Source organism: Ictidomys tridecemlineatus, chromosome 1 (assembly GCF_052094955.1).
Source record: "Ictidomys tridecemlineatus isolate mIctTri1 chromosome 1, mIctTri1.hap1, whole genome shotgun sequence".
Classification (NCBI taxonomy): Eukaryota; Metazoa; Chordata; class Mammalia; order Rodentia; family Sciuridae; genus Ictidomys; species Ictidomys tridecemlineatus.
The window spans coordinates 219,541,257-219,568,696 of NC_135477.1; the positions used below are offsets into that span (position 1 = coordinate 219,541,257).

Genomic DNA, 27,440 nt, shown 5'->3' on the forward strand with positions numbered 1-27,440 from the left:
CAAGAGTATTAACCCTGCTTTCATAACATGTATTTCAGACAGTGATTCCACTACTACTGTTTAGGCGCAGAGGAAGATGACTCAGGTGATTCCATTTAGATTCAAATTTCTGGCCTTTGTGTCCTTTCACTAGGAAAAGTATCCCTTCTATTCTGAACATCATATCTGTTCTGAAGGTGGAACATGGTCCCTTTCCAGCTGATGGGGTTTTCTGAAAACATGTCCCAGCCTGGAGATGCCTGGAGAATTATCACCTTTCTCTAAAACTGCAGGCATTCCCAAAGCAGGAGGAGGCAGGAAACTCACCTAGAGAATTTGTTTAGCTGTGGGCTCTGGCCTTAGGTCCATATCCTTCTCCTACCCACTCTACTGAAGTGCTCTGCGAGTATCTAGAACAAATCAAAAGGACATTCCTACTTAATTTGAGACGGTGTTTTGGCTGTCACACCTGGGTCCCCTCACTGTCTCAGGTACATCTAATTCATGAGTCCTGTTCTAATAATATCCTCTAGCTCTGGTGCCTCAGTCTTTGGGAAATTTATAGTAGAAGGTGGGTGGGGGACTGGCTGGCTTTTGTTTTATTTGTTTTGCAATGAGCCAAATCTCTCTCTACTGCTAACCTTACATACCAAGAATATGCTAAAAGCTGATAAACTGAGATGTAGCTGCTCTTCCTCCCTGTCTATACCCCAACGACTGCACCCCAGATTTAAAACTCAGAAGTGAGACCAAGTAACCTTTCAAATCCTGCTATAATTATTTGAGTGGTTTCCATCTACTGAAAAAAAAAATTTAAGTGTAATCCCTTATGGGTTTTTTCCTTCTCATCACTCATACTGAGGTTAGGTACAATCAAAATAAAAAGTAACAGAACCATCTATCTATCTTATGACTAATAAGAAACAATAATTGAAAACACCAATCTTCTCATTTAGACATGAACTGTGTAACATCTTTACCTGTCTTTTCCACTTCATTTCTTCTTCCCCAAAGTATTTCCCAAGCAAACAAACAGAAAAGTAGAACACATTTAAAATATAAGTAGATATGCTTTAATTTAGCCACACCTAAAAAATTAAATGGATAGCAATTGAGGGGCCAATCTTCAGAGATGGTTAAAATTATCCCAATTTAGTGATTCTCAGTCAGGGTGATTTTGTTCCCCAGAAGATATATGGCAATATCTGGAGACATTTCTTGTCACGACTAGAAGGTGGGGATATGAACTGGCATCTAGTAAGTAAAGGCCAAAGATGCTGCTAAACATTCCATAGTACACAACCCCCCACTACAATGAATTGTCCAGCCCCAAATGTCAAGAATACCAATGTTGAAAAACCCTGATCTGGAAAAATAAAGGGTCCTAGATATACAAAACCATTATTGTTTCGATTCAACAGAGAATTCATTTATTCTCATTAATAAGTAGTAGAATCGCCAAGCCAGGAAGCCACATCACTAGTACATTAAAGGTATTATGTCAATCTGAGAGCAAAGACAAGAGGTGGGATTTGTGGCTGCTTCCTTGACTATAAGTTTGCCAAGCAACAGAGCAAGCCACCCAGTTTGGCGCTGAAGAGTATTGCTGCCATCTAGAGGATGGAAAGGGAATCCCCAAAAGCACCCCCTTGTGCCCCAAGGGCATGAGCTACAAGAACTGCATGCTCCTGTTTCCCAATTCACAATATTGAAAAGAAAAAAAGCAACGAATTTGGGGTATGTGGCAAACATTCATTTATAAATTTTTAAAAAAAATATCACATGGAATCTACACTGGCTTCAATTAATTTGTTTTCTCCATTTTGCGCGTGCAGCGTGAAAACTGAAAGTCCAGGTTTCTGACAAGTATCACAGTGTTGGGTGACTGATTTTTTTTTCTTGTATTTAATTGGTGTAGAGAGGGTCAATGAATTGCTCAGGGGGACTTGTGTTCTTACTATCCTTTTCTTTGGGTTATAACAAGCTAACAATAAGTTCTAGGCAAATTATAAATCAAGAGAAGTATTTTGCCTATACACACACACACACACACACACACACACACATATATATATATATTTGCCTATATACATATATATATGTATATTTAAAGAGCGAGAGAGAATTTTTTAATTTTTTTTTTTTTTTTTTTTTTTTTTTTAGTTTTCGGCGGACACAACATCTTTGTTTGTATGTGGTGCTGAGGATCGAACCCTGGCCGCACACATGGCAGGCGAGCATGCTACTGCTTGAGCCACATCCCCAGCCCCATGAATAATTCTTTTAAGTTATACTCTATATATGTATAATATGTCAAAATAGACTCTACTGTCATGTATATCTAAAAAGAACAGATTAAAAAAGAAAAAAATATATATGAAATTCTAAAATTTAAATCAATTATAATTAAATGAAAATTAAGAAGAACCAGGGTTCAGGAGTGGGAGAGTAGCTTAGTGGTGGAGTGCTTGCCTAGCATGCAAAGGTCCTGAGCTCACCCCCAGCTCTGTCTGATCATCCTCGAGCTTTATCATGGCTACAGGGACTGAAGCTGGATCATTTTTCATGCATCAGAGGTAAAAACTTCCAACTCCTTCAACATAGGGATTCCCAAACATTCTAATACCATATAAAAACTTGTTTTGATTTTACAGCAAACCTTGGTAATGGGTCTGAACTCTCTACATCTTAGACAAATTCGTTTTTACAAGACCAGGACATTTTATCCTGACTGACCAATCCAGTCCTCTAGACCCCAGACCAGTTTGTACTCCAATCATAGCTCTATAAAATGAGTTGGCTCTTCTTCCTCAACCTGTTAATGCAAAACCCTACCTACCTTCCACTTGTAGCTTTGCTGGGGTCCTGCAAATACCACAATCCAGGCCTTATTTTATTCAAGAGGGAAAAGCTCAAAGGAAACTACTGTCAGAAAGAAAGAGAAATTCAAATTATAACTGATGATTCCACATTGGCCACAAAGAATTGTGCAATTATCTGTTAGACTACATATAGAGCTCACAAACTACAAATGGGATGTAGATGATTGCTTAGATGGATGGATGGAGAAAGATGGGCAAAATATAACATTTTTATTAGAATTCCAGCATGTCCATCACCCAATTTTCTATAACCCAATTCTCTAAACAAACAATCCCACAGAATATTATATGAGAAAGCCTCTGTATTATTACAATAGATACTGTTATGTTATTAATATTTACATTATTTTAATATTAATGTTTTGAGATGCACAGAACATTGTCTATTTGTCTACCTCACAGAATAATTTTAAGAATCAAGTGAGACAGACAAGAGAAAATTTTTAGAAGTTCTTAAAAGGGCACTATACATATATAAGACATCACTATTCTTGTCAGAGTAAAATAGATTGTCAGAGACAGTTTTCCTAAATGTGATGCGTCTCCACACATGTGGGTGCTTATTTCTTCAAACACCACACATTCTGAGCACTGACCCATGGAAAGGAGCGTGATTTGATAAGTACACAAGAAAATTTGAAATTGGAACAAACCCCTAATCAACTTCAGGGTATATGGTTCTTGAATCTAGTCCAATTCAATCAGTTATTTCATAGAGGAAAAGATCCCTAAAGAACATCTACTGCAAGCGGCTCTTTATCAATTTCTTTCTTTTCTATGTTTTATATGACGTAGGGGAAATTAATATGTGAGGAAAAGTAAGATACAAAAATGTGTATATGCAAAAGTCTCAACAATGTTTAAAAAATGTGAAACTACTAGTAATGATTGTCCTTGGATGGTGAAATTGGGAAAGACTTATTTCCTGCTTTAATAAGGGTTTCACTGCTTTGGGAAGAGGATGCTGGAGATTGAAACCAGGGCCTCTCTACCACTGAGCTACATCCACAGCTTTTGTTGTTGTTGTTGTTGTTGTTGTTTGTTTGTTTGTTTTTGAGACAGGGTCTCACCAAGTTCCTGAGGCTGACATTCAACCTGAATCCTCTTGCCTCAGCTTCCGGAGTCACCGGGATTACAGGCATATGCCGCCACACTCAGCTGGGTTCAATGCCTTTAAATCTTTTATTTTTTATCAAAGTTATATATGTACTTTCTAAATTTTGTATTTCATTACAAAAGACCTATTAATAATATAACAGGATCTCCTGAGTCCTTTCTCTTTTTTTAATATTTCTAGTTATAGATGGACACAATACCTTTGTTTTATTTATTTTTATGTGGTACTGAGGACTGAACCCAGACCCTCACATATGCCATGCAAGCACTCTACCACTGAGCCACAAACCCAGCCCTTTCTAACATCCATTCCTTCTCCTCAGGGGCAAACAATATCAATTCAGTTAGATGTTTGTTCACTTGTTTGTTTGTTTATGATTTAAAAAAAATAAATAACAGCAGAATGCATTGCAATTCTTATTACACAAATACAACACAATTGTTCATATCTCTGGTTGTACATAAAGTATGTTGACACCAATTCGTGTCTTCATTCATGTACTTTGGATAATGATGTCTTTGTTTGTTTGTTTCCTTACTTACAAGGACATATTTATACAGTTATTTCTTGATGTTTCAGATTTCGAGTTTACCTGTAACTTTGTTATGGAAGAGAAAGGTTTATACCCTCAATGTTTCTGCACACTCATGAATTCTTCTGTCCTCTATCCTCCACTAACAAATGTCCACTAATTAATGTCATATCATTATTTGTTATTTACAGTAGTACAGTGACCATCTCAACATCATCTAAATTTCTACTTTTGTACATTCTTTTTTGTTTGCTTTCGATGAAGTTAGTAACAGTCCATTTTCCTGGTTCAGTTAATATTCCAGGAATAGATCCTTTTTTGCATTCAAGTAGAAAGGTATTTCATAAGCCTTATCTTTTTCTGTAACATCTTTCTGGAAGCCTCTGTGCCCACGTCTCCTGGTTTGCTGTTCTCTAAGCCTTATCACAGCAATTATATCCCTCACCACCATCCTGGAGGTTTCTTTGGCTTATCTCCTGAGTTATTTCTTATGTTCGGAATCTCATGTTTTCTTCTTTCTTGATATATATTCTGGTTTTCCTGGAGCACACAGGTTAATATTATCTAAGAGGAAAATGGAACATAAAATTTTGAGGCTTTGTATGTCTGAAAAGGCTTTTATTATTCCCTTATAATAATTGTGAGATTGGGTAGAAAATTCTTGGTTGAAAAAAAAACTCACCTCTAGCTTGAATATCATTTTTCCTCAGAATTCATTGCTTCACTATTGGAAAGACTGATGACATTCTGATTCTCATTTCCTTGTTGTGACTGACTGTTGGGGATTTTTCACTATCTTCTCTCTCTTTCAGCATTCTAAAACCCAGGGACCTGGTTGCCATGCAGGTTCTCCTACTTGCTTGTGAGTTAACCAGTTCAATCTAGAGGTTTGCCTCTCTCACTTCTGGAAATTTCTTAATTTATGTATTTTATAATATCCTTCTTTCTGCTTTCTTTTTCTCCTCCTCCCTCCCTCCCTCCCTCCTCCTCCTCCTCCTCCTCCTCCTCCTCCTCCTCCTCCTCCTTCTCCTCCTCCTCCTTCTCCTCCTCCTTCTCTTCCTCCTCCTCCTTCTTTCCGCTTTTTGGGTTTTTTTTTTTTCCTATAATTCCACTAGTTGGAGTTTGCATCTTCTAGCTTAATCTTGTAATTTTTTAATTTCTTTTTTCCTATTTTTCTGCTTCTTTATTTTATTATGCTTCCTGAAGTATATTTTGTCAACTTTCTCTCCCAAGAACACTATTGAAATTTTCATTTGTGCTTGTTTTTACGTTCTCAGAGCTCGTTTTTGTCTGAATATTTCTTTTTAATGTTAGTCTAGACATGAGGCAATGAAGAATAAGGCAATAAAGAGGGGAGTAGATGCTTTGCATTCTTGAGGTGACAGACATCACTGTGGGATGATGCCTAGGCTATCGACTGAGAGATTCCTAAAAATCAGTGTCTGTAGGTCTTTTCTACAGGGCTCATTATACCATCCCCTCCCTTGCCTACGTGGTGTAAGCCTGACCATAGACATGTTCTCAAAGCCAAGTTGGGAAAGGAGGCTGAACACTCTTCAGACTCTATGAAATTTACTTAGTCCTTCAATGGAGTCTATTCCACCAGAGATGTGATTCTGTCACACAAATAAGCTTATATACAGTTGGTAAATAGAAAAATCACATCAGTACCATGCAGAAGTCACGTACGTGTGGTGTTTGTGAGCACAGGAGAATAGAATGGGGAACAGTACAGCCTCCCACAAAAAAGTTTCCAATTTCACTGTTGCACTGGCAACAGGAACAATTTGATTTGCATTTTGAAGATTAAAGATAAGCACTTATACCTGGGCTTCACCTCCAAGAGGCTTCACCCTAGATCTCTGTGGCTCCTGACTCCTGAGGATAATGATGTCTCTGTGGCACTTTACAGGAAACCACACTGACTGGGAATGCCACTTCTATTTCACCATCTCAGCTCTTACCAGCCCTGCTCACCCATAAGTGACACAAACACTCTCTCAGGTTTTTTTCTGACTTATCGCCAAAATAACATGCCCCAGTCACAATAAGCTGCCCTGCTTATTGTGTTAACTCCCCTAGCATCAGTTCTCATCTCTATTAATGCTTTGCAAAGGTTTGAATTGTGCAAATTTTAAAACTGAAGTTTTCCAGAATTCCCATCCTCATTGTTTTGTGTGATTGTTTCCAAAACTGACCACAAATATTCCTCTCCCTAAATCCACATCCCTTATAATGTGACTTTGCAGTTTTGTCCATCAGGAGATAGAATCTGTTCCTCTACCGCCCCAGGAGCCTGAGCTAGCCTTGTGACGTGCTTTGTTCAGCTGGATGCAGGAAAGAGACATCATGTCAGGCTTGAGCCTAATTAACCACAATGTGAAGCCTGGGCTGAGCCTGCTGGAGGGTAACAGATAATCATATGAAACCTGCACAGGCCCATATCATCTCCTCAGTCCTTTGCCAGGGGCTGTCAATCAACTCAGATTTCCAGGCTAATGCCCCAGAGATATGGATCAAGGTGAGGGAGGATATCTTTGATTTATTTGTTTTGTATCTATGTTTTTAGCTGATTTTCCTGTTTCTGACCCCACTGTGCCTCTGCTCTTAGAAGTGTATGGAGTCTCATTTCTGCACCCTTCTGAGGTCTGCAGTAAGAACACTCTTGTTTTGGCCTCTGTGTTCCCAGCTGAGGTTTTTTCTCGGTTGACTTACTTACAACTTGTAACTTGTTCACTTCTTTTTTTGCTTTAATAATGTTTCCTCTGTGATGTCCTCTTCTGCTCTCTTTGTACTTGTTTTTAATGCCTTTATATTTCCTTGCTGCAAAGTTTCATGGTGTTTGGAGAGAGCATGTAGATAAACAGGTACATTAAACCTGCCAAAATTAACCAGAAATCGCCTCACTTCATTTTATAGATGAAGAAATGAAAGTCTATAGACTATAAATGTCTTACCCAAAACTACTCAGGTGGTTAGTGAAAAATCTGGAATCATCTGGAGCCCCTGGGACCAGTCCAATGTTCTTTCCACTATTCCATGCCACCCCCATAATTATGGAAGGAAGCTCATATGATAGAACCAAAATGTGCCCCTGGTTGGTATTACTGTAGGTTTCTTCTGTGCTGCAGATAAGATTGTTCCAGCCTTGACAAATAACATGGTAAGCAGATTTAATAGGCACTCTAATGTGTACAATAAGAGAATATTATATTTCTCTGCTGCTCTCTCAACCATCATCCACACGGAATTGCAAATTTTGTAAATTCTCAGACACAAATTAGAAACTATTCAATCAGTTTTTAAAATTCTAACTACATAAACAAATGCCTGTGCTCCAAACTGAAACAAACTTGCAAGGTATAGTGAAGTGGCCTTGCTGAGCAGGTAAATGGCTCTCAGTACAGTAAGAAGTGGCTAGAACTAGCTGCTTCAGAACAGCCTTTCCATTAATGCGTAATGACTCACAGACCTATAAGAGATCCAGTTTCTGCCAATAATCATTACTGATTATGTAAAAAAGCTTGGTCCAGATGTTTGGGACATTACAAGGGCCCATCCATGCCCTACCCAGGATAGCCCTAGTAAACCATCAAACACATACCAGAGCCCAGGCCCAGGCCTAAGACCTCCTCTGCAGACCTGCACGGGAGCCCAGGCTCAGGGTAGGCCCAGGTCCAACCCCCCTGGCCCACCTGGAAGTCCAGGCCTAAACCACCTTCATCTTGGGACTCTGCAGCCATCACCATAGCCACCAAGCAGTAGCCCCTCCATACTGCAACAGACAGCGCCTCCAAGCAGCTGCATCTCAGACCAGGCATCCCAAAGCCAATATAAGTCTCACCCTTTCAGCCCCATCTCTGAAAGAGGTTTCATCCATCTTGGGACACCTCACTGCTATCTCAAGTTACCTCCACTATTGCTGCCACCACCTTTAGTTGCAGTAGCATCCATTATGGGACACCAAGGTAAGGTACGGATAATCTACACGGATACTAAAAGATTATAGGTAGAAACTGTAATACCTCAGATCCACACTGCAAGAAAGGAAGACACATAGACAACATAAAAAACAAGGGAAGAAAGTGGCCCAACAAACCAGGATACCATGAAAATAGAATCCATGGACAGTGCAATTGATGAAATGTCAGAGGAGTTCAGAGTATACATAGTGAAAATGATCTGTGAATTAAAGAATGATCTAAATGAGCAAATACAGGCAAAAAAATTGATCACTCCAACAAAGAGATAAGGAAGCAAATATAGGCAACCATTGATCACACCAACAAAGAGATAGGGAACAAATACAGGTAGCAAAAGATTACTTTAAGAAAGAGATAGAGATTCTGGGAAAAAAAACCTATTAGAAATTCTTGAAATGAAAGAAACAATAAATCAAATAAAAACTCAATAAAAAGCATAACTAACAGACTAGATCACTTGGAAGAAAGAATGTCAGATAATGAAGATAAAGTATACAATCTGGAAAATAAAGTTGACCTCATAGTAAAGATGGTATGAAACAATGAACAGAACATCCAAGAAGTATGGGATAGCATCAAAAGACCAAATCTAAGAGTTATTGGGATAGAGGAAGGCACAGAATTTCAAACCAAAGGAATCCACAATCTCTTCAATGAGATAATAGCAGAAAATTTCCCAAACATGAAGAATGAATTGGAAAATCAAATACAAGAGGCTTACAGGACACCAAATGTACAAAATTACAACAGATCTACACCAAGGCACATTATAATCAAAATGCCTCACATACAGAATAAGGACAGAATCTTAAAAGCCACAAGAGTGAGGAATCAAATCATATATAGGGGGAGACCAATTCATATCTCAGTAGATTTTTCAAACCAGACCTTCAAAGCCAAGAGATCATGAAATAACATATACCAAGCTCTGAAAGAAAATGAATGCCAACCAAGAATCTTATACCCAGCAAAATTAAGCTTCAGATTTGATGACGAAATAAAAACCTTTCATGACAAACGAAAGTTAAAAGAACTTACACTGAGAAAGCCTGCACTACTGAGCATCCTCAGCAAAATATTCCAGGAGGAAGAAATGAAAAACAACAATAAAAATCAGCTAGTTGAGGAACTATACTAAATGAAAGGCCAATCAAAGGAGAAGCCAAATCAAGTAGAAAACTAAAATTAAACCAAAATGTCCAGGAATACAAATCATATTTCAGTAATAACCCTGAATGTGAATTGCCTAAAGTCATCAACTAAAAGACATAGACTGACAGATTGGATTTTTTAAAAAGACCAAAAATATGTTGCCTTAAAGAGACTCATCTCACAGGAAGACATCCACAGACTAAAGGGTGGGAAAAAAAAACGTACCACCCACATGGACCACATAAACAAGCAGGTGTTTCCATCCTCATATCAGATAAAGTGGACTTCAAACCAAAGCTAGTGAAAAGGGATAAAGGGGACATTTCATACTGCTTAAGGTATTCACACATCAACAAGACATAACAATCATAAATATCTATTCCCCAAGCAATGGGACATCTATGCATGTTAATCAAACCCTTCTCAAATACAAGAACCAAACAGACCACAACACATGATTCTGCATGACTTTAATACACCTCTTTCACCACTGGATAGATTTTCCAAACAAAAACTAAACAAAGAAACTATAGAACTTAATAATGAAATCAATAATTTGGGCTTAACAGACATATATAGAATATTCCATCCATCAATGAGCAAATACACTTTCTTCTCAGTAGCACATGGATCCTTCTCCAAAATAGACCATATGTTATGCCACAAAGCAAGTCTTAGCAAATACAAAAAAAAAAAATATAGAGATACTCCTGCATTCTATCTGACCACAATGGAATAAAATTAGAAATTGATGATAAAATTAAAAATAAAAGCTACTCCAACACATAGAGACTAAATACACTACTGAATGAAGCATGGATAACAGAAGGTATCAGGGAGGAGAAAAAAAATTCTTAGAGGTAAATGAGAACTCCAATACAACGTATCAAAATCTCTGGGACATTATGAGGGCAGGGCTAAATAGGAAAGTTCTTTGCATTAAGCTCATTCATAAAAAGAAGAAAACATCAACAAATAAGCAACTTTACATTACAGCTCAAAGGAAAAGAAGAGCAAACCAACACCAAAAGTAGTAGGAGACAGGAAATAATTAAAATCAGGGTGGAAATCAATGAAATTGAAACAAAAGAAACTAATCAAAAATTGATAAAACAAAAGCTGGTTCTTTGAAATAAATAAATAAAATTGACAAACCCTTAGCCACCCTAATGAAAAGAAGGAGGGAGAAAACTCAAATTACTAAAATTTGTGATGAAAAAGAAAATATCACAACAGACACTATAGAAATACAGAAGACAATTAGAAACTATTTTGAAAATTTACACTACAGTAAAATAGAAAACCTCAAAGACACCAACAAATTTCCAAGAGCATCTGAGCAACCCAAACTGAGTCAAGAGAACATAAACAACTTAAACAGATCAATTTCAAGCAAGGAAATAGAAGACACCATCAAAAGCTTACCAACCAAGAAAAGCCCAGGACCAGACAGATTGACAGCTGAGTTCTACAAGATCTGCAAAGAAAAATTACTACCAATTCTACTCAAATTATTCCATTAAATAGAAAAGAAAAGAACCCTCACAAACTCATTCTACGAAGCTAGTATCATCCTGATACCAAGGAGAGACGCATCAAGGAAAGAAAATTTCAGACTAATATCTCAGATGAACATTGATAAAAAAATTCTCAAAAAAATTCTGGCAAATTTAATACAAAAGCATATTTAAAAAATAGTGCACCATGATCAAGTGGGGTTCATTCCAGGGATGCAAGTTGGTTCAACATATGGAAACCAATAAATATAATTCATCACATTAATAGACTTAAAGAATCACATAATTATATCAATTGATGCAGAGAAAGCATTTGACAAAATATAGCACTCTTTCATGATCAAAACACTAGAAAAACTAGGGATACTAGGAATATACCTCAACATTATAAATATTATCTATAATAAACCCAAGGCCAACATCATTCTAAATGGAGAAAAATTGGAAGCATTCCCTCTAAAAACTGGAACAAGACAGGGATACCCTCTTTCACCCCTTCTATTCAAAATAGTCCTTGAAAGTCTATCCAGAGCAATTAGACAGATGAAAGAAATTAAAGGGATACAAATAGGAAAAGAAAAACTCTAAAACTATCATTATTTGCTTACAGCATCATTCTATACTTAGAGGATCCAAAAAATTCCACCAGAAAACACCTAGAATTAATTAATGAATTCAGCAAAGTGGCAGGATATAAAATCAATACCCATAAATCAAATGCATTTCTAAACATCAATTATGAATCCTCTAAAGAGAAATTAGGAAAGATACCCCATTCACAATAGCCTCAAAAAATGAAATAAAATAAAATACTTTTGGGAATCAACAAAAGAGGTGACCTCTACAATTAAAAATTACAGAACACTAAAGAAAGAAATTGAAGAGGACCTTAGAGATCTCCCATGCTCTTGGATAGGTAAAATTAATATTATCAAAATGACCATACTACCAAAAGCACTATACAGATTTAAAGCAATTCCAATCAAAATCCTCATAGAAATAGGAAAAGCAATCATGAAATTCATCTGGAAAAATTAGAAACCCAGAATAGTTAAAGCAATCCTTAGCAAGAAGAGAGAAGCAGATGGTGTCACTATACCAGACCTTAAACTATACTACAAAGCAATAGTAACAAAGACAGGATGGTATTGGCACCAAAACAGACATGTAGACCAATGGTACAGAATAGAAGACACAGAGACAAACCCACATAAATATAGTTATCTCATACTAGACAAAGGAACCAAAAACATACATTGGAGAAAAGATAGCCTCTTCAACAAATGGTGCTGGGAGAACTGGAAATCCATATGTAGCAAAATGAAAATAAACCCCTATCTCTCCCCATGCACAAAACTCAACTCAAAGTGGATCAAGGACCTAGGAATTAGTCCAGAGACCCTGCACCTAATAGAGGAAAAAGTAGGTCCAAATCTTCATCACATCAGATTAGGCCCCAGTTTTCTTAACAAGACTCCTGGAATGCAAGAAATAAAATCAAGAATTAATAAATGAAATGGACTCAAACTAAAAAGCTTCTTCTCAGCAAAAGAAACAATCAGTGAGGTGAACAGAGAGCCTACGTTTTGGGAGCAAATTTTTGCCACACTCACTTCAGAGAGAGCACTAATCTCCAGAATATATAAAGAAGTCAAAAAACTTAACACCAAAAAAAGCCCAATCAATAAATGGGCTAAGGAGCTGAACAACAAGCACTTGTCAGAAAGATATACATTTGATCAACAAATATTTGAAAAAAAAAAGTTAAACATCTCTAGTAACTAGAGAAATGCAAATCAAAATTACTCTAAGATTTCATTTCACACCCATCAGAATGGCAATTATCAAGAATACATACAACAATAATTGTTAGCAAAGATGTGGGGGGAAAAGACACACTCACACATCGCTGGTGGGACTGCAAATTGGTGCAACCAATCTGGAAAGCGGTATGGAGATTCCTTAGAAAACTTGGAATGGAACCACCATTTGACCCAGCTATTCCACTCCTCAGTCTATACCCAAAGGACTTAAAATCATCACACTACAGCAGCACAGCTACATCAATGTTCATAGCAGCTCAATTCGCAGTAGCTAAACTGTGGAAGCAACCTAGATGCCTTTCAGGATAAAGAAACTGTGGTATATTCACAATGGAATATTACTCAGCATTAAAAGAGAATAAAATCATGGAATTTGCAAGTAAATGGATGGAGCTGGACAATCTCATGCTAAATGAAGTAAGTCAATTCCAAAAAAACAAAGGCCAAAGGTTCTTTATGATAAGTGGATGCTGATTCATAATGGGGTTAGGGGACATGGAAAAAGTGGAATAACTTTGATTGGGCAAAGTGGAAGGAGGGCTGGGGAGGGGACATGGGAGCAACAAGAGAGATGGTAGAAATGAGGTGGACATCATTACCCTAGGTACATGCAATGTTTTGTACAACCAGAGAAATGAAAAGTTGTGCAGAAATTGTGTACAATGAATCAAAATACATTCTGCTGTCATATATACTTAATTAAAAATAATTAATTAATTTTATAAAAATAAAAGGCCCTTTTCCAGGGGCTGCACTCCACCACACAATTGCAGTGGGCATCAAGACATCAGGGAGAATTGAAGGAGCAAGAAGAATATTCCTCATCTCTGAACCCCAAGAGTAAGAAAGCACTAGTCAGACATGGTATCACACATCTATAATCTTGTAAGACTGAGACAGGAGGATGGCAAGTTTGAGGCCAGTCTGGGCAACTTAAAAAATTATTAAAAAATAAAGAGCTAGGAAAGTAGATCAACGGTAAGACACCCCTGGGTTTAAGCCCCAGTACCAAAAGAAGAATAAGGAGGAGGAGGAGAAGGAGGAGGAGGAGGAGGAGGAGAAGGAGGAGGAGGAGGAGGAGGAGGAGAAGGAGGAGGAGGAGGAGGAGGAGGAGGAGGAGGAGGAGAAAGAGGAGAGGAGGAGAAAGAGGAGGAGGAACACTGCATCTAGATAAGCAAGAGATATATCTTGTGTTATTTCTTCACAATAAACCTCCTCAAAAAAATAATTAGGTTCCATCTCTATGCAAAATTTAGTCACCTCTGACAGTAGCATGAGCAACACTACCTGGCTTATAGAATAAAAACCACTCAAGTGCAATACCACAGCAATTGCTTCAGGGGCTTTTCACCAATAGTCTACCTCTCTTTAGCCACCCCAAACTTTTCTAACCAAAGAATCTGCCCCATACTGAGGGTCTGCTACATCCCTACTAGAGATTCTTGCTAGAAGCATTTTACAGCTCCTAAGCTCTTCACAGTGAGGAGATTCAACTGGCCAGAGCTGAACAGGCCCTCAGGAGAGTAACGGGAACTGCTATGTTCATTGCTAACACTCACAGAACTCTGCTCTTACAGTGCACTTTGCCAAACACTTTACACATACAATCTCATGTCGGCCTCACAACAACTTTACAAGACAGATACAATTATTATCTTCCACACAGAGGTAGAAAAAGAGACTTTGGAAAATTCTGAAGTGGCCCAGTTTGCAAACCCAGCAAGAATGGGGCAAACCTAGCTTTGCCAGATTCAAAGTTGTGTTCTTAACTACTATGTTTCCATAGTTACTGTGCAGAGACTGGGGTCAGAACTAAGGCAAAACAAATCAGGGAAGAAAGAAACAGAGTTTATGAGAAACAATTCAAGAATATTCACTAGAATTCTATGTTATATACTATGCTCTGTTTAAAAATGTGAAATAAATGATTGAGTCAAAGATGATCCTCAAATTAGAAAATTGAGTTATTTTGAAAATGTTGAGATCACTTTTATTTAACAAAGTACTTGAGAGAAGCTAATGAATTTGGTTTCAAATATGTTAAGTTACAACTTAAACACTTGTTGGGATGTTAACGCAACCCAATCAATCAACTATCTGTTTCAAAATAAATATTGGAAGTTAAAGTCAATAGTCAATGATTAAACAATTATAGTTGCAAATCACTGATAGAGGCAATGTTAGAATTTGATAAAGAGAGTGCAGTGAGGGAGACGAACATGTACATAAGTGGTACAAAACAGAAAGAGAAAATAACTAAGAAATAGAAGTGAAGAAACTGTGGGTTTCAAAGACACAGGAGATTCATTCCTCCTGGGGAAAATGAAAACGGCTCTGTGAGCAACTGTTGAGCATCCGAGATGGCTTTCAAGGTGGATTGAACACAAAAGGGAAGAGAAGGGGGAATGGACCTTCCCAGGTAAGTAAACAGTGTCAGCAATTCTGAGGAACAGGCTGTCTGGGAAGCAATTAGGTCAGGAGACAGGAGCCCAAGGTTCAAGCACTGAGGAGGAGAAAGGGCAGTAAATGATCAGGCAGGAGAAGTAGGTTGGAGCCAGATAATAGAGGGCCTTAAAGTTTAGACTTAGTCCTCTGGCTAATTCTAAGTCATCAAAAGCTTTCAAGCAGGGAGGGACATGTCCATAGGTGAGTCATATTCTAATATTTTGTTTGCATATATAAATATATGATTTTCATAAAATAAATGAAATTCTGCCTTGTATCTCTCCCCAGTCCTTCTACTTCCTTTGGTCATCTTGTCCTTGGGTTAATATTCCTAAATTCTTTTGCATCTTTTATATTCTACGCAGAATTTCCAATTAGCCTTTTACCTAACCTGGAGCTCTTTTTTCTCCCTTCCTCTGGCTAAGACTGAAAATACCATCCGTGTTAACCAGGGATGTTGTGAAAGAATTCTTCCTCTTTTATTTTAATCCTAAAGTCTATTTCTGATACTCCACTAAGTTGACCCAGATCCCACTTGCAGCTGGGTATAACAAAGGGAAAACTTGCTCTGAGAGCTTTAACCAAGACTTTCCTTTGGAAGGTTCTTAAACCATCTCTGAGTGCTCTTCTTCAAAGAACTCAGTTTCAGAGGAAAGGGATCTAGAGAAGTGAAATGCATCCATCTCCCTCCTAAAGATAGTTCTCCTGTAAGAGAAAGTCCCAGAATGTGAGGATATCATTTAGAAACCTCCAGTCTCTTTCAGACTCATCCAAACAGAAATAGGAGGAAAAATCCAAGGACCCACACCTCTGAGCCTTTTCACCAGTGTCAACAGAAATAGTTCACCAGAAAAGTCATATTTTATTACACTCTTAATAATTTTACTCAAATTTTATTTAAATGTTTCCATTCTGCCATATTCCATCCTCAAAGGGAAAAAAAAAACAAAACTGAACCACCCTTTTTGCTCAGCCTTTTGAATTGCATTGTTCTTTAATTTCTAAAGACTGAATGTCACATTTGACCATTTGTCATATAATCGAAGAAACTCTGTCACACATATTTTATATTATGCTCTTGTCAAAACCAAGCCATCTCCAAATCAAGAGAGGACCAGAGAACACAGCCTCCCTCCTCATCTTTTTCCCATCCCTGCCTCAAATGTGTGGTTCTTTTAGTCTCTCAGGACAAATTCAACTCTCAAGCCTGCAAGGACCATGAGTTGAGAGGGCTGGGAGCCACCCTTCAGGGACACGGGGGCTGAGGAGATGGAGAGCGCTTGCCTTCTAATGGGGGCAGCTGCTATTCAGCAATGTTGCAAGGAGCAGGGTCCCAGTGTTTCTTGATTTTCTATTTTTTCAGAGAAGTGGAGATTCAGAAATCTGCCTTTTTAAAATATTCAAAACTAAAAAACTTAAAAGTCCTTTTTAGAACACTGAATGGGGCCAAAGACCAAAGAAGCTGTGCTGGGGACCTCACCTGCTTGCTCTCTACTCAGCTGTGGTCTGTCCCCTTTGAGAATCCAGAACCTGTACTGTATAGTAATAGTATCTCTTCTTTAGTGTTTTGATGTCATTTATCCTGGACTTGGTGATGTGATAACTAAAGGAAAGGAAACCATCTATCGTCAGGCTGTAAGTCCTAATGTTCCACTGCCCTTGCTTTCACCTGGGTTTCCCATCTCTTCTGTAAGTTCTATCCCCTTCTCTCCTGAACCCCACCATGCAGGGCTTCCTAATGCCCACTCATCTTTTATCTGTTAAAAGATTACATCATCCTGCTTTGATGTCAGCAAAAGAACTAAGACCCCCTGGAGGCACTCACCAATTCCAAATACCAGAAAAAATTTCCTCCCTGGGTCCCTTGAGATCCCCAGAAAAGCTGCTTCTCTTCGCTTAGGGGAGAACAAAATAAAAGATACGACGTTGAGTCATATCCTACCAATCAATAAGTTTTCCCCTGGAAGTGAATTAGGCAGCATCCAAAATTGAATTAGCCTTTTCATTCTGCATCATCCACCTTCACGGTCCTCTAGGCGGGACAGCACGTTTCCATAGCATCAGGCACTCTGTACACCAGAGACTGGACATTTTCTAGTGCTTGATAAGCCACCATCCTGTTTCAAAAATTATAGCTAGACAGACGCAGGCTTCTATATGGTCACACTGAAAATGTGCAGGAAATCAGACACGATAGTGAAGCATTCACAAAGCCAGGTTCACCAGAATAAAGAATAACCACTGAATACAACACAGTAGTCACAAAGCTACTTTTGAGAATAAGTAGCCTGATTTTTCATTTTTGTGCTCCACATGTTGCTATGACAGATTGGCTCCATTAAGGTCCTGTGATCTCTGGCCCCATTGGTGGGACTGAGTGACAGCTATATTCGCTGTTGTTTCCTTTCCTACTTTGTGAGATTTTCCCTTCAAACTCCTGCTGGCCTGGGACATCCACACAATGGGAATTACCTCAGTTCACAGGTGAATTGCCCCTCACTCCACCTCACACTCTTTAAGGTGCTCTGAGCACTAGGGCCTGGATTCTGACCCAATTTCCTTGCTCTCTAGTCTTGCCACCTTCATCTCTATGATCTGGTCGTTCTTGACCATCTTGGTTGGCTTTTTCTCTTGACCTGTTTTAGAGGCACCAGACTTACTCAACCACCCCAGGCCCTCCCAGGCTTTCCCAACTTCCTAAGACAGAGCCGTGCCCCACTTTCTACTGTCATCTTGGATTACCATGGTCAAATCTGAATGTCTGAAGACAATGCCACTTGGGATCTGAAAATTGACACCTGGCAGGCCCCACTTCCCTTGTGGCTCTGATCCAATAGATGCATTTGGCCTACTGATTTATGTTTTGCTTTCTAATTGCCTGTTACCTATCCTACTATTTCCTCCAGAACTTACTCTCCTACTAGTTTGTTTTAGATAATAATAGATTTGCTTCTGTTTGTGAATTTCTTTCTTTCTCGACTAAGCCTTAACTCATCTTGTCTTTTTTTTTTCCATTTTGAGAATAAGATAGTCTGATATTAATATTAATACAAAGGAAGAACCTGCTATAGTTCTCTAGAATATTATTTGGTTTTCTTCTTTTGACATTAATATTCATCCTGCTTGGCACTCTGAGATGCCATTTCGACACCTTAAGATGGTGTTTCCCCCAAGGACTACAAAGACTTCCCAAGGATAGTCCCAGTTGCTGTCTCTCTCAGGGAGGGCAAGCCAGGTGTCACTGTATCCTCTCCTTTACCCATCAGTTGGCAGGGCTTTAGGCTTTGGACCTGGGCCAGTAGGTTCAAAGCCAGTATTGCTCTGAATTGCCTAGATCAGGTTGCTTTGAGGCTTCGGTGTATTTCTTCTAAAATGGAGAGGATGAATCCATGGATCTAAAAAGGGTCAAATGTGAAACATTTAGCATAGAGATTGACACACAAGAAGTGATCAGAAATCACTATTTTTCTCATTCCCCCTCCACCTTTCAGGATCAGAGAACAACTCAGAATTCATCTCAGACTCGGACATGTGGTTCAACTCAGTGATGAAGAACTTCTGTTAATGTTGATGTTTCTGATTGCAAAATCTCCACTTTTTCTCCTTTTTTAAAAATTTTGTAGTTGTAGATGGACAGAATGCCTTTATTTATTTTTTTTTTATTTTTATGTGGTGCTGAGGATGGAACCCATTGCCTCACACATGCTAGGCAAGCATTCTGCCACCGAGCTACAGCCCCAGCCCTTTTCTCCTTTTCCTGAGAATCAATATATACATTTGAAGATTCATCTTATACCCACAGGAATCTATTCTTCCTCTTAACAATTCTGCTTACAAATCAATGGCTGAAATATATTTTTTAAAATATTTAAATATATTTTAAATTTTTATTTAAATATAGAAATATATTTTAAAAAATAGTATTTTTAAGTTTGAGTAAGGAAAAAGTACATAAAGTTCATTTCTGGCCCTGATGCCCTGAGGAGTAAAAGCTGGTCTTATTCTCAGAGCATGGGCTAGCTCAGGCTGGGGCTGTGAGCTGTTGTCGTCAGCACCAGGAAAATGATTCTTGTGCTCAGAGCTTTATTACAAGTACATCCGGGAACTGGTCAAGAGGTACCTCCTCCCTCTGGCCCATGCTTGCCACAGGAAATAGGTCAGCCAGGTCTTCTTTGAGGAAGTTTGCATTTTAAATGTTTTCATACTACTTCATTTCTTTTTTTTTTTACAAAATTTTACATATCAAGACAAATAATCGGAAATTTCACTATAAACTTCATTAGTAATTATTAGTCAGATTTATTCTTTGTAAGAAAGATTGTGTGTGTGTATTTGTGTGTATGTGTGTGTGTTTTATTTCATTTTATTTTGGGGGGGGATTGTTTATTTGTTTGTTTTTGGTATCAGGGACTGAACCCAGGGGTACTTAACCACTGAGCCACATTCTGTTCTTTTCTTTTTATTTATTTTTTAATTTTGAGACAGGTTCTTACTTAGGGCCCCACTTAGTTGCTGAGGTTGGCTTTGAACTTATGATCATCCTGCCTCTGCCTCCCCACCTGATGGGGTTACAGGCATGTGGCACCACGCCTGACCAAAAGAAAGTTTTAAAGACACATGTTAGAGACTTCTCTGGAGTGAATGTTTACAGTTTTTAAGATATCATGACTAAATCATTTTATCAATATGAAATATAAATATTAGATAGCATTTAGCCACAAAATAAATGAGCTTTTAACTTTTAAAAGTGGTTGACTAATAATGAAAAATAAAATTATGTCATTTGAAGGAAAACAGATGGAACCAGAGACCATTATGTTCAGCAAAATAAGTCAAATTCAGAAGGCCAAGGGTCATATGTTTTCTCTTATATGTAGAAACTGGAGAGGAAAAAGGGGGAAAAAAAGGTGAGGGTGAATCTCATGAAAATCAAAGGGAGATCAGGACAGGAAAGAGACCACGGCGGGGTGGGGGGGGAGATGGGGAGGGAGAAGGGAAGTGCTAGGGAGTGATATTGGCCAAATTAAATTGTTACATTGTGTGCATATATGGATATGTAACAGCAAATTACATCATTATGTACAACTATAAGACATCAAAAAAATATGTAGGAAAAAAATAAAAATGGTTGGCTATCTCTATTAGTGAATAGATAATGTATAATGAGAAAAATCACACTAACCACCTATGCCTGTGTCTGTTTATCAAACATGTTATCAATCTGTACAAACAGCGGAGTCCAGTTAAAGGAGACTCTGAGCTATCAACACATTGGCAGAGGTAAACTTCTGGGAAACTGATCAAGGACAGAAGGAAAGAGAGTGTGGGCGAAACCAGGTGAGGACCAAAGAGGAAGGTAGCTGACCTCAATGTTCTAAATTGGTGGTGGCCAAAAGGAAACTCATTAAAATTCCCAGTCTCATCAGTGTTGTTTAAGAGAGTCTGGATAGGAGATAATCACCACGACGCAGCCTCCCTGGGCCACTGGAAAGAGACTCTAGTCAGACCTCGTGTAAGCCTGAGAGAATGCGACGCACAGTCTTGGAATTCCACTCGCTTCCTCTAGCCTGTGAAGAGCCAAGTGCTTGTTCTCAGCCTCTAAACCATTGCTGACCCTTATGTACAGCCCTCATTCCAAATACACACTTGATCCTCTGATTTTACCTGTTGGTGGTAACTATGCCTGCAGTATTGCCTCCACTGACTGATGGACAGCCTCCTGTCCACCCTTTGAGACTGAGTCCAAGGGACATCTTCCCTGGACCCCTTTTCCCTTGCCCTGACCTCAGGTTCAAGGTCCCTTCCCTCCATCTTCATGCCTCCCTACTCATGATCTGTGTATCTGAGAGTGACATTCAAAATGTTGACAACTGACCATCAGTGGAAATGCCCTGTCAGAACACAAGGCAGCTGCTCCATACCAGTGTCAAGGTGCCATCTGTCAGCCTAGAGGGAGGTGACTTTAACCCATAAGACAATACACTTCAAAAACAGGGGCTATGTTTTATTCATCAGTATAACACCCATCCCCAGCACATGGGAGAAGCTTAATAAATGTCTGTGGGCTGAATAAAAAAGTCCAAGGTTGCTCTTCAAAGGCAAAATGATGAGCACAATGGCCCTGCTCTCCAGTCACCTAGGTCCAGAGTCCTGGGGTGTAATGCCATACCTTTGCCTTGCTCTTGTTTTTGTTTTGTTTTTCTTTGTTTATATCTGCATCTTAGTTGAACTAGGTGAAATGTAAAAGAATATAAGATTTTGGAGTTTCGGAAGTTAAGCATAAAGACTCCTCAAGGTTTAGGTAAACCTAAACAACTATAAATTCTACTCAATTGGAAAATCTGGCACTTCTAAGAACAGCATTCCCTCCCCTCACCCCCACCCCCAGCCCAGCATTCATTAACCCATTTTCCTGTTTCACTCATACAAATTCTTACTATTTTTTAAAAACATAACCAACCCATGGGATGACCTTTTTAAATGATTATTTAATTATTATGTGCCCTCTTATATTATGGGGAGTTAGGTAAAAGAGTTTGTTTTAAGAATATATAATGATGAGAATTTCTCTGAACATTAACACTAAAACAAAAGCCAACAGATCATCTACAAAAGTCACTCATCAGCCACACTTGAAAGGCATCAGTAATGCTCACTGTACTAGGTTCTGGCCCTCAGTTTAAAGGCAAATCTCTGGACAGTGTTCTAGTAAATCTAGGACGTAAGACTGTGCCTAGTACTGTATTGGATCCTCCACTGACATGGTTCTGTTTTATACTCCAGACTAGTGCAATCATAAATGGGAATCTGTGCTTAATACAATGCATATTTTATTTTCCATTTGGTAGGATGTACATGTAGTTTGTTAACAGGGTTAAAAGGAAAATAATCCCCAGAAGTACCATCCTAGAGCAATAAAATATTATTTTACTCAAAAGCTTGGTTGCACTACATGAAAAGGAAGTTTATAAAACCATTCAGGTTAACCCTTTTGAAGGAGAAATTTTTCAGTTAACAAAAAATAGTAAGAGAGAGGTTAATTAGTCCTGGTGGGATGCAAAACCATGAATGAGTCTTGTGGTGAAACACACATTCTTCATGACTGATTTTCAACAAGAAGGTTTTGAGGGCACATTGCAGCACTGGATAAACCCAAAGAAAAATCATTCTATAGCAAACTGAAGCCAAAGCAAGGGCTGAGCACTCATAGTATGGTGTTACCCTAACTTTCTAACAGGCTCTTGGGCAAAGGCAGAAGCTAGTTCTGGCTTTGAACTGGAGGGAATATTTCTGCTCAGTAAGGAGGGGTTGCTGCAACCACTTGCAAAGTGAGCTTTGTTAGGCAAATGAATGAATAAACCAAAAAAATGTAACTTTGGAGAACTCAGACATGGATAAGGAAGATCATTTCACTTTAGAAGAACTAACAGATTATATCCTATTTATCTAACACATATAGGAACAGAAGTATTGAGCTTTCTTAATTGTTGCTTTTGTGAAACACATTGCGAATGTCCTACATTTTATAATGGTACATATCTCTCCTGGTTGTTCATATTTCTATATTAAACATAATATCAAAATAAACTGTTCTTGAAATGACAATGGAAAGAAAGTAATACCATTTCACTTGTGTAGACTTTAATAAAAGAGAGGTTTGATGTTATAATAAATACAGAGAAATTTGGTGTTATAATAAGCATATATGTTAGGTAGGTTAAAATATTTTAATTATGATTTAAATGTGTCATTTTCAAATTTATCATTTAATTTTGTCCTTTATACAAATTGAGTGATTGCAAATAAAATTTTTATAATTTTCATTCTAATTAATAAATCATCCCAAAAACTTGGCATTGAACCTCTATGCAGTTTACATGCACTGAATAAACCCAGGTCTATGAACAATGTCTAGGTATGATAAGTGCTAAATAAAATTTGGCTATCAGAAATTCACATCAGAAAAAAATCTATAGTGGTTTAATTTATTGATTACTCTATCACTTTTACTTGGTCTCTGATAGAATAGAAGTCTATTAAATATCTCTACATTTTGCATGGTATCAGTATATGCATTTATAATTACAGCTATCATGACACCCTTGGCCACTCATTATTTTCATTCATTAAAACAGCTTCCATTATGATGACAACTTGTGAACTTGGAAATCTTGTGGGGAAAAAATATTTTAAAAGTAAAGATTGCAGAGTCAGAACTTTCATAAAAACAATAGGCTAAGATGGAACAATTAAAGCTCATATAGAAAAAAATGAACCCAGAGGGCAAACCAAGGGTGGGGGAGTGGTCCTTCTGAAAGTGTTAGCCATGCCCACCACTAGCTCCTTTAATCTTGCTTTTAGATCTCCAATTGCATCACATAGTTATCTAGAGACCTCGCCAAGCAGGTTCACAACTGTGTGTGGGTTGCCTAATTACAGTGACCTGAGGTTTGGCCTCTTTGGTAACCAATTTTCTCCTTATGAAGGAAGGACTATTAATGATTTCTTTAAGTTGTCATTGTTGTTAAATACCTGAAGGTGACTCCACCCAGAAATGCTGGGAACTGGTGGGAGAGGAAGTGGGTGGGGTATTACTTTAAATACCTCTGAGGGCAATGCAGGCTTCCCTCTTTGAAGGCCGTTCTGGAGTGTCTTAGGACTATTCCTTCTTTCTCTTGCATACCACAGTCTAGCATTTACTCTATATTTAACTTGTGCTCATCCATCTGAGAGATTCTATCCTACACCATGATTGATGACGAGCTGTCTGCCTTGGTAGTGGATAATGGATCAGGGATGTGCAAGGCAGGCTTTGGGGGCGACGATGCCCCCAGGGCTGTGTTCCCCTCCATGGTAGGGCGTCCCCGGCACCAGGGGGTTATGGTAGGCATGGGCCAGAAGGACTGCTATGTGGGAGATGAGGCTCAGAGCAAGAGAGGCATCCTGACTCTGAAGTATCCTATTGAGCATGGAGTAGTCACCAACTGGGACGATATGGAAAAGATCTGGTACCACACCTTCTACAATGAGCTCCGCGTGGCTCCAGATGAGCATCCCATTCTTCTCACTGAGGCACCCCTCAACCCCAAGATCAACCGGGAAAAGATGACTCAGATCATGTTCGAGGCCTTCAACACACCTGCCATGTATGTGGCTATCCAAGCCGTGCTGTCCCTCTATGCCTCGGGACGGACCACAGGTATCGTGATGGATTCTGGGGATGGGGTGACTCACACTGTGCCCATCTATGAAGGTTATGCCCTTCCCCATGCCATTCTACGCCTGGATCTGGCAGGTAGAGACCTGACTGATTTCCTCATGAAGATCCTGACAGAAAGAGGCTATAACTTCACCACGACAGCCGAGCGGGAGATTGTGCGGGATGTCAAAGAGAAGCTGTGCTATGTGGCCCTGGACTTTGAGCAGGAGATGGTCAGTGCAGCTGCATCTTCTTCGCTTGAAAGAAGCTATGAGCTTCCTGATGGGCAGGTGATCACCATTGGGAATGAACGCTTTCGGTGCCCTGAAGCCATTTTCCAGCCTTCCTTTCTGGGCATTGAGTCCAGTGGGATCCATGAAACGACCTTCAACTCTATCATGAAATGTGATGTGGACATCCGTAAGGATCTCTATGCCAACACTGTGCTGTCGGGAGGCAGCACAATGTACCCAGGCATTGCTGACAGGATGCAGAAGGAAATTGTAACCCTGGCACCCAGCACCATGAAAATCAAGATCATAGCTCCCCCAGAACGGAAGTATTCTGTTTGGATTGGGGGCTCCATCCTGGCCAGCCTGTCCACATTCCAGCAGATGTGGATCAGTAAGCAAGAATATGATGAAGCTGGTCCTCCTATTGTCCATAGGAAATGCTTCTGAATGGGACTGCATGTTAAGAGATTTACGTTTTCCCTTTTTCTAGGTCTTCTGATGGTACGACTCTCGCCCACTAGAATTAAGGTAAATAGTCCACTCTTCCTAGTGTGTAGTCCAGCAAACCCATCTCTCCATCCAAGTATCCTGGACTCTGGTCTTGCTAACCACACCACGATCTCTATCAGATGAAGGAGAATCCTGATACCATCTTCTATTTTCTTCTTACAGAGGGCTCAACAAAAGTTAAGCTTACTTAAATGAAGTAAGTGACAAGGAGTAAAATCATGAGACATGTCATTTCAGAATGGATAGCTAGAATTTTCAAGTTTTAAAAATCTAGTTCTTGCTAAAATACTCAACAACAGCAGACTTTTCAAATCTGTAAAAAGCATTTATTATTTAGTAACCATGTCTTATTAGCTAGATATTTTGGGTTTGTTTATCTTTGTATGGATATGATGTATAATCATATAAAAATAATATACAGGACAATAATATCCATATACACACATGCACCAGGAAAATAAAATATTACATCTTAAAAGGTATTACTATATCTGGCTTTTTGAACAGTGAATGTGAATTTCTTTACTACTTTAATAACTCTGAATTTTAATTGTTTCCCTTTTTAAGTAAGCATAATGAAACAACCATCATTCGATTAATGTTGTACATACATCAACTAATTTCCAGCTCATAGTGGAGTTCTGCTGGTCAAACATATTTCAACATCTTATTAAACCTCATCATGCTTGGAAACAGCAAACCCACAGATAATGCCTAATTATTTGACCCAGAGAGACAATGTCATATCAAATTAACGGTATTCCTCTACAATTTGGCAAGAATAATTTTATTTCTATTTCTTGGCGTAATAATATGTCTTGAATAATTTCTATTGGTCATGATTTGGGATCTTTCTCTTATGCAAGGATTTCATTGTGGAGAAATACAGCTATATCATCTTTGTAAATACCAGGATAGTAATCCTAAGAGTATTCTAAAATTTTTAGAATAACTCAGTTTTATTACATCTGGTGATCAGCAATACTTCTTTATGCAAGTGCTTCTGAGATACTAACAACTTGGAAAAGACCAGTGCAATCTTCTTATAATGTCTAAAATGTTTTAATGAATCCAGTCGTGATTTTAAAAACCCATTAAAGTCCCAGTGAATTTATTTCAGTATGATTTCTGAATATTATCTGAATATCAGGGTAATTTGTACTTTTCAGGGTTTTTTCTAAAAATTTGAACTATTATTGGGTTGATTATTAATACATTATCATATTCTTGGGAGGAAGGAATCTCTTCTATTTTCCTCTTAGTTGAGAAACTTATACTTCTGCTTTAAATCCTAAATTGAAGTCTTTAAGCATTCTTTGTTTAATATGAAAATTTTCAAATTTAATTGTTCCTTATTTCCATTATTTGTTAACATAATTCTTAAATTGCATTTAGCCAACATTAATCTTCAAAGGCACTTTATTTTATAAGACTTGGGGTCTTCTTTTATTAAATTAAAATTGCTTCATAATTTTATGTGTAGATTTTCTGTTATTCCTCCTCAATTCTTCCCAAAGACCTGGAGACTGGTCCAGAAAGGATCTTTATATGTGTAATCTAATCATCATACATTACAATACTGTATTTGGTACATTTGACCATGTAAACATTAAAAGATAAATTTTTAAAAATATTACTGAACAGATAAGATTATAAATTCCTCAAAATCTCAATTTAAAAGTTGAAGTTTAGTGGGTAAACTGATGTTCAGATAATTAGTAGGCAGAGATAATGGCAACAATAATAATTTGCATTCAAATACCATAACTCTTTCCATTTGCTGAGTGAGTAGTTCTCACAATCATCCTGACCTGCACTTTGAATTACTAGAAAAAAAACAAATCTCTGCACCCACAGGAAATTTATGGGACAGGTAAGATGAACTTCTAAGAGAGTGAACTCCACAATATTGGTGAAAATATGGACCCCATAATAAAAACAGAAGTTTAAACCTCAGGTCTTTAGATGTTCTCCCATTAATCAACATTCACTGACTGAGGGATGAGTTTAATGAGGAAACAGTACATCTTACAACCCTGTGTTTTAGAATTAATATCATATACTTAAT

The 27,440-nt window shown here is 38.2% G+C and overlaps 1 protein-coding gene across 4 annotated transcripts; it reads left to right on the forward strand.

The window, feature by feature from the left end:
• The first annotated feature begins 24,178 nt into the window (after positions 1-24,178).
• On the forward strand, positions 24,179-25,309 carry Actbl2 (actin beta like 2). 4 transcript variants are annotated; one of them, XM_078021690.1, is made up of 2 exons: positions 24,179-24,805; positions 24,971-25,309. In XM_078021690.1, exons 1-2 carry the CDS (start codon positions 24,179-24,181, stop codon positions 25,307-25,309), a joined length of 966 nt encoding a protein of 321 aa, XP_077877816.1. The 4 variants fall into 4 exon arrangements, with proteins under 4 accessions (XP_077877816.1, XP_077877806.1, XP_005319664.1 ...); XM_078021680.1 differs by having other exon boundaries at positions 24,179-24,431; positions 24,543-25,309; XM_005319607.3 differs by having other exon boundaries at positions 24,179-24,307; positions 24,434-25,309.
• Positions 25,310-27,440: the final 2,131 nt, after the last annotated feature.

Excerpts from the sequence above, each read along its gene's own strand:
- Actbl2 (XM_005319606.3), top strand. The coding sequence starts at position 24,179 with ATGATTGATGACGAGCTGTCTGCCTTGGTAGTGGATAATGGATCAGGG.